Source organism: Ceratotherium simum, chromosome X (assembly GCF_057802395.1).
Source record: "Ceratotherium simum simum isolate JZ-2026a chromosome X, ASM5780239v1, whole genome shotgun sequence".
NCBI lineage: Eukaryota > Metazoa > Chordata > Mammalia > Perissodactyla > Rhinocerotidae > Ceratotherium > Ceratotherium simum.
Genome location: NC_141940.1, coordinates 3,548,519 through 3,556,299, shown reverse-complemented (window position 1 = coordinate 3,556,299; position 7,781 = coordinate 3,548,519). Strand labels below are relative to the sequence as shown.

General features: G+C 53.7%; 1 protein-coding gene and 1 pseudogene across 1 annotated transcript; one reads left to right on the top strand and one right to left on the bottom strand.

Moving 5' to 3' along the window:
* Positions 1–3,413: 3,413 nt before the first annotated feature.
* LOC147911708 (protein EOLA1-like) lies at positions 3,414–4,727 on the top strand. The gene is made up of 2 exons (XM_087426551.1): positions 3,414–3,666; positions 4,504–4,727. Exons 1-2 carry the CDS (start codon positions 3,414–3,416, stop codon positions 4,725–4,727), a joined length of 477 nt encoding a protein of 158 aa, XP_087282677.1.
* A 1,315-nt stretch (positions 4,728–6,042) lies between these two features.
* Positions 6,043–7,538, bottom strand: LOC147911707 (heat shock transcription factor, X-linked member 3-like; annotated as a pseudogene).
* Between the last annotated feature and the right edge of the window lie 243 nt (positions 7,539–7,781).

The window sequence follows — 7,781 nt, the reverse complement described above, 5'->3', positions numbered from 1 at the left end:
TGCCTCCCCCAGGGCCAACTCCCACAGCCCAATGTTTTCTCCCTGCCCCAGCCCAGGAGCCCTGGCTGCCAGCCCGCACAGGTCTAGAACAAGTTATAGTATGTTTGCACGGTTCTGACATGTCAGATGGACAGTCCTCAATAGCAGATTTTCAGCCGGAAAGAAAAGCTGCCTCAATCAATGTACACAGGGATCAGAAGACATATACTGGTTGAGAATCTTCACAACTTGGAGGGAAGCTACATCTCAGACACACAGTGGCAAGAGCTGCGTCTACTGACCACCTAATTTGTGCCGGGCCTCTTGCATACAGGTCACATCATGTATAAACTCACACCAATGCCTTGAGCTTGTACTAGTGCTATGCCATTCTACAGATCAAGAAATTGAGGCACAGAGCATTTACATGATTGTCTCGGCTTAGGAGCAGCAGAACTCCTATTCAAGCTGAGCTTCGTACGGATGCAAAGCCCTGTCCCTGCACTGGCCTGAGCCGTCTCCCCCACAATCAAGGGGCTTCCAGCGATCCTCCGTGGTGACCTCACGCGTGATGCCTCATGCCACATAATTGAGGGGCCGCAGGGATGCCAAGCAGTGGTGCCAAGGAGAGCCTGACGCTGGACCCTTCTACGTGGCCTCTCCCAGCCTCATCGGGTCACCATCTCTCCTGACATGGGGACAGACGGGGGGCCTTGGAGGAGAGGTAGGGTCTAGGATGGACAGCGTGGGGATGGAGAAGTTTCCACCTGGATGTGCGTGTTGGAGGTGCGGGGCTCTGAAGGCTGCTGTTATGATCCGGCATGGGCCCTGCTCTCCCAGTCACCTACCCAGTCTACTCTCATTCTCTCCCAGCTGGCTTGGGGCTCAGCGTTCTCCTGCAGGCTCACTCCCGTGGGCAGGCTGGACACCAGGCACACAGCAGGGCAGGAGTTCAAAGCACAGTGTCCACAGGGCCGGAGGCTCTCGTGCGTGCACACAGGGGTAAGTGTCTGCAGGACCCTTTGCACAGGCCCTCCGTCTGAGTGCTGGGCAAAGGTGGCTTTGCCCCTTGATGCTGTCTCGTGGATAGCCCTTGGCATCACACCCTGCATCCTGCTGCCAGCCCAGACCTATCCCTATGCCCAGCCCCAGCTCAGGGGCCAAGAAAAGGCAGAGACCTGGGACCCCGTACTTGCTCACGAAGGACCCTGGGTGAGCTGCCAGCAATACTGGCCACAGAGGAGGGCAGGTGAGAGCCAGGGAGAAGGTCAGCCCCTTGCCAAGGAGGCTGGAGTTCTGAGCAGGCTTTAGCCGTGGCTGGGGAATGGGGGCTTCTCAGACAGGCGGGACCATGGCTGAGTCCCCTCACACCAGCCCCTCAGGGGGCAGGCTCAGGGCATCTGGAGAATGTCAGAACCTTCCTCCTTATGGGCAGGGGAGCTGCCGTGTGCTCTGCCCCGCCCTATTCAGGACTGGCTGGGGTCCTGGGTGTTGTGTACCCCCACAGAGGCTGCTGCAGAGGATGCTGCACCCTGGAAACGCCTCCGTGACGCAACCTGTGGGGTGCCTGGGGCATCCCAACTGCTGCAGCCCTGCGGTCCATAGCTGCCCTGGGTGAGTGGAGTCCCACACCAGTCAGTTCCCTCCAAGAACGGGCATGCGGTGTCCCTGCTTCCATCTTGGAGTGCCCCGCAGGGGTCTGGTCTTGGGACTTGTCAGGATGGTCCTGGTCCCATTTCATGATGTGGTCCTGTGCTCCAGCTCACCTCTGGCCACATCTGCTACCACGCCCCTCCCTTGGCCAGCCCAGGGCGGTTCAGATGGGATCTAGCGGGTGCTCCTCCTTCCATCTCTCCTGGCACAGCTGGCCCTCTTCACAGCCTGCCTCCTGGGACCCAAAAGCCCTCTCCTGCCTGGCTCCTTTCCAAATCCACCTTTGAGTCTGGGGGTGTCTGAGGCCTGGGGGAGCCTCCTGCTGACCACCCCTGCCATCTGCTGGAGCTTTTCGTCTGCTCAAACTCTCTGCTGGGGACACCAAGGTCCTAGCTGGTTCTGTGGGTGGCTGAGAAGACTCTCCTTCCCCGCTCTGGCTTGGCCTCAGAAAGCAAAACCTCAGAGTCACCCTGACCAGGCCATCAGTTTAATCAAACCTTTGGCATTATACAGGGAACTGCTTGAAAATAAATCATCATCATAGCGATTTGTCACACATTCACACGGCAATTATTATTATTTACCAGCCGTGAGGAGAGTCACCAAAGGCTACATCACGTTGTGCCAGCTCTCCCTGAACGACAACTGTCCTGAAAGGGGATTCTTATCTGGGGACCTCCAAATACAGATATATGCACAAGAACATCGGCACTGGGGACTGAGCAGTTGTTCAGTGGGGAGAGAGGCAAGGCAAAGCCCCACCCTGTGCAGACCTAGGAGGCCAGGTTGGGGAGGGAGTGGGCAGAGTGGGCAGCAGGGGTGCTGGGGGTGCCGGGCTGAGCCCCAGGAGGAGGACACCCCCAATCCCTACAGGGCCATTGGGCAGCTGGCCTCCTACAAGAGACGCATCACAGTCCTGAGGGGACTGAGGGGTGTAGCAGAGGGGCCTAAGGGTGCAGGTGGCATGGAGGAATTCCTGCAGCCAGCTTCCTGTGGGGCGGCTCCTCTTTCGAACACCTCCAACCCTGCCCAGGGCCTCGAAGGCCAGAATCTGACATCTCACCTCTAAGGGTCCAATGTGCACGCCTTAAGTCCCTGGGTGAGGAAACAGCGTAGTCTGTGTCCCATGTTGTCACGGCTTGAGAATTAACCCACGGCCCCTGTGGTGCCTTGTATAAGAACGGCTGTGACAAACAATGCATCTGCTCCCATTGGTGGCAAAGGGTCCTCACAGGACCCCACCTGAGTACAAGAGGACTGGTAGTGGGGTGTCCCCGTCAGTCCAGGGAGGAGAGGAAGACAAGATGTGGAGGAGCACTTGATGTCTCTCCAACGTCTACTAACATACTCATTTCTAGTATGATTTTGACCTCAGTTCCTACCACTCTCTCCTCTGGAAATTTCTGGTTTCCCTGACATCTCAGAGCGTTTGCAGCTTGATGGGAAACTGAAGAGAAACTCCACCCAAATCGCAGCTCTGCATAGTTCCCTCCTTGAGGCTATATTATTCAATTTCAGCATGGGGTCTTCCCCAGCAGGGTGCACCTAACTCAAAGCTCCCAGAATTCCCATCAGAGACCACCCCCTTCCCTCTTGCCACCTCTCTTCCATGCAAACCCCCTATTTTCCTCCATGTAACCCCACTAAAATCCAGCATTGCTTACAAATGACCAAAATAAACTCCAGGGAGCAGTGAGCTTGAATGCTGGTGCGTGATGTTTATTGACATTCATTGTTCGTTGTTTCCACAGGCCACCGGAGGCCCGAGGAGCCCTGGGGAGATGAAGTTCAGCTGCCTCTCCTTCCGGCAGCCCTATGCAGGTTTTGTCTTAAATGGGGTCAAGACCCTGGAGACGCGTTGGCATCCCCTGCTGAGCAGCCACCGCAACTGTACCATCGCCATCCACATTGCTCACAGGGACTGGGAAGATGCCGCCTGGAGGGAGCTGCTGGTGGAGAGGCTGGGGCGGACCCCCGCTCAGATTCAGGCCTTACTCTGGGAAGAGGAAAAGTATGGCCGTGGAGTGATAGCTGGCAAGTGACGCGGTGCCGAGCACTGCTCAGACACCTTGCAGGGCTGCCCCCAGGATCTTGCTCAGGAGTTTTGTGGCTTCTTTTCTTTTGAACTGCTGGGTGTGTGGGCTGTGTGGTTTCTTTAAGCACCACACGTTCAGAGGGGCAGCAGGGGGCCCTGGCCTGGGGGTGGGTGGGCTGAGGTTCCACGACCTGGGGTGAACTGTTTCTCCATCCTAGGCCTCAGTTCCCGTGTGTGATCTGAGAGGCAGGGACAGGTCCGAATCTGCATGTGGTGTTTGCCCATGTGTCTGTGTGCTTGCGTGTGCATGTGTGTGGCAGAGACCATGAGAGGCAGCAGAGCACGCAGAGCGGGTCGGGGTGGCCTGTAGACTCAGGCTGCCTGCCTGGCCTCACATGCGTGTCCCACCCCCAGTGCCCGCTGCATACTGGGCAAGTCCCCTAACCCCTCAATGGTTGAGGTCCCACATCAGCTCCTGTCGCCTGGGGGAGTGCTTGGGGACCCAATGGCCTGTAGGTTCCTGCAGCGGCCGGGCCCTTGTAATCTGTACCTGCTGCCCTCAGCAGTCTGACTAAGACCTGCCCATTATTTTGGTGGGGTTATTGAGGCAAGCCCCTCTCCTCCTCATTGTCTCAACCTTGGCCTCACCCGGAATCCTGTTGACAGAGTTTGGCACGTCAGAAATGCTCACTCCGAGAGACCCAGCTCACTCCGTGTCCATTGGGTGACATTGTCTTAGTCTCTAGTGGTTGTAACTTTGAAACCCATGTTCTCTCACAGGCAGGCCTTGGTTTATGGAAGAGAAGACATCTCTGTGCTTCTCTCTTTGTGCACAGGGCTCGTTGACATTGGGGAAACTTTGCAGTGCCCAGAGGACTTAGCTCCTGATGAGGTTGTGGAACTGGAAAGTCAAGCTATACTGACCAACCTGAAGCGGAAGTTCCTGACTGTGCTTTCAAACCCCAGGTGGTTACTGGAGCCCATAGCCAGGAAAGGCGGAAGGGATATCTTCCAGGTAGACATCCCAGAGCACCTGATCCCCTTGGGGCAGGAGGTCTGATGAACGTGGGATCCTCGGAGGAAGGTTACTGAGAAACCAGCTAAATCATGACCTATCAACTTGCCGTCATACCGCGGACGTGTAAATCGGGTTCAATATGGATTGGCACCGCAGTGGAGGGTGCTACCCACCATGTGCTGTGCGTGTAAACAGATTTCTCCACTCGGATGCAGGGATGAGGAAGCGGGACTTTGCTTGCAAGATGTCTCTCTGGGCTCAGGAACAGTCTCAAGGACTTTGACCTTCAGGAAAAAGGGAAAGCTGCCAGTAAATGTCTTGGCCTTGCCACTAATTTTGGTCCAGCTGATTTCTGGATTCTACGAAGAAATATGTTTTAAGAGAACTCGTTAGTGTTCTCCCCTCTCTTTGTTCTGGTCGAACTCAGAATGTTTGAAAAACATCCAGGGGACGTTGTGTGAAGGCTGGGAGTGGGTGCTGAATGATCGCTCGAGAGTGACCAGCCCTGGATGGCCTCATTCCTGGTGAAGAGGACATCAGACTTGGACACAGAGCAGCTGTGTGTCCTTGCGAATGACTGTTGCTCTGTTGTCAAGTGTCCCGTGGCTCACGGAGCGTGCATGTTAGACATGTCACACAGCTACTTCATGTCCTTCCTGTCTAAATACAGCTCTCTTGGATGAGTGATAGGTAGTGTTGTTTATTTTGTGGGAAATCTTTCTTTCTTTCTTTCTTTTGGCCATTTCTTAGCAAGGTTTCTAGTGGTTGTTACCCGTGAGGATGACGGGCTTTCCCCCAGGCATTGACTGGAATGACCTGTCTCTTCTGAGTCAGACTGCAGTGGTTGGACATCCCTGGGCAAGTGGGGTGGCCCTGCTATTAGGTGGACCTCTTTGGAAGGCCCCTGGCTCTTGGGCCAGAGACGTCCAGCTCCTGATCAGAAACTTCCTAGTATCATAGGGGAACCCGTGAGGAAAGACTCTCCTGTTTCAAGATACATGCATAGTGTAAGGCGATACCCCCAAGGTCAAGAGCCAGGCTGTTCTGTCTCCTGACCACCAGGCAAGGCTCAGGGAACCAGGTCTTCCAGGGCTTGCCTCAGTACTCCCTAGCCAGATCCTCGGCTGAGTGTGTGAAAATCATGCTTCTTCAAGTGAAGGAGGACAACAGGGACCAAAACCTGTTTGGGGCCGGGATTTCCCACCTCCTCAGGCTTATCTGATGAGGTGTGTGTAGTATCAAAAGTTAGGAAGAACACCGACTCACAATTCTCATTAGATTGTTTATTTACTCCCATGAAGTTTTGCATCTTGGTTATAAAACGGTGATGTTTATCTGTCACCGCTGACCTGTGAGCTTAGGGACCTGGATTGTCCTTGCACTGCTCGCAGAGTACACATTTGTAATCTGAGGAGCCTTCCTGCTCCTCATCCCCGTCAGGGGCCTCGTATGCAGACATGACTGAAAGGGCAGCCAGCAGGATGAAATAACTGGTGTTGTACAAGGACATCACAAAATCGTAATCTGAGTAATCTGGGGGGCTGGCGGGTGGTTCCCCTGTGCCGTCCCTTCTGGCAGTAGCCAGGGGCACAAACATATCATTCCTGGACGGGCCCTCCCCACTTGGGCTGCCTGGCTCACTTGGGTGATGGTTTGCCATGGTACGTCTGGCTGCACAGGTCACAGAACAGATACCAGAACACGTGAACCACCAGCTGCCACTGGGTCCCTGAGCATCTGGGGCTTCCTTCTGGGCCTTTTTGTTGGCTTCTTTGGTGGGTTCATTGCGATGGCTTCTTGGGGAGTGCCTCGTAGCTGCTACCTGCTTCTTTCTCTTGGGAGTTGTTGCACTGGTCCCTGGGCAGGCGATAATTCTCAGGTCTCCTCTTCTCCGAATGTTCTCAATGAGGAGAGGCTTGTCTCTCTGAAAGTTTGGGTTTTTGTAGATCTGAAACGAAATCAATCCTGTTAGTCATTCTGGGAGCAAATATTCACCCCACCCAATCATAGTGGTCCTGTTCTTCTACGGAGAAAAGATCTTTTTAAATTGCTGTCAAGTTTCGTTATGCCCTAGAGCCTGAGTTCACTAAACATACAAAATGCATACGTTAAGGTGCTAATATATCTCCTTGACATTAACTGACCTCTCAGAGTCTTTAGTCATACCTGCAGATTATCTCTAAGGGGGTTGTAGTTTCATAGGAACATCTATACTTTCTCATCTTTCCATAAATAATGTCTCACATGAAAGAAAGTTACCCCCAGAAATTAAACCCTTTCAGTGTATCATTCATCTTGGTCTACTAGGAAGATATTCGAAAGTGACAGAGAACATAGGAAAGGGAAGGACTTTCTACTTTACCATCATTCTCTTGTTCCCTGGAGAGTGAGTCAAGAGTCGTCTGGACGTATTTTGCTGAATCCGTGGAGATTCAGTTGGCGGATAAAAGTCTTCAAGCTGTCTGTTTCAAAAATTCTCGCTGCACCTCTCCGGTTAAGAATCTCCCTCTGGAAAAGATCTCCTTCAATGATCACGGTGTCTCCATCGTCATTCCAGCGCACAGACGTGAAGGCGCTGTCCTCTGCTAACATCCAAAGCTTTCTAGGGAAGGAGAGCCCAAGAAGATCGTTTTCTTCCATGTGGGCGGTGCCTTGGTTTGGATCCTGTGGTTGTAGGTCTTCTTGGGGGCCTGGATCTTGGCTCACGGCTTGGTCCCTGTGGTTCTCCAAAATCTCCCTTGAATCCAAATTTGATGAATTGGATGAATTAGATGGGACCCCTGTTGCTGACTCTCCATTACTTGATGGGGCCAGCTCGGCTTGATCTATCTGGTCAGTACTCTGACTAGCCATGGAGCTAGTCTAGATCAGGAGCACGTTCTACCCAAGACCGTATCAGTGAACTCTCGAGTCAGAAATGCCTTCAGTCAGAGCGGGGACGCCCAGTAAATACTGTCCACAAAATTCTAGAGTCTCGGTAGTGGGGCAACCAGCTGCTTAAGTCATCATTCTCTTTCGTCAACGCATGATGTCACAAGGGTGGCTCACAGCTAGTCTGTAGAGGGAGCCCTGGCTAAGTGTGGGGGAGGGGAGGGG

What these genes read in the sequence shown, in the direction of transcription:
- LOC147911708 (XM_087426551.1), top strand. Translation starts at nt 3,414, where the DNA reads ATGAAGTTCAGCTGCCTCTCCTTCCGGCAGCCCTATGCAGGTTTTGTC. An exon ending in TGGCCGTGGAGTGATAGCTG is followed by an intron (nt 3,667 to 4,503) that starts GCAAGTGACGCG and finishes CTTTGTGCACAG; the next exon opens with GGCTCGTTGACATTGGGGAA.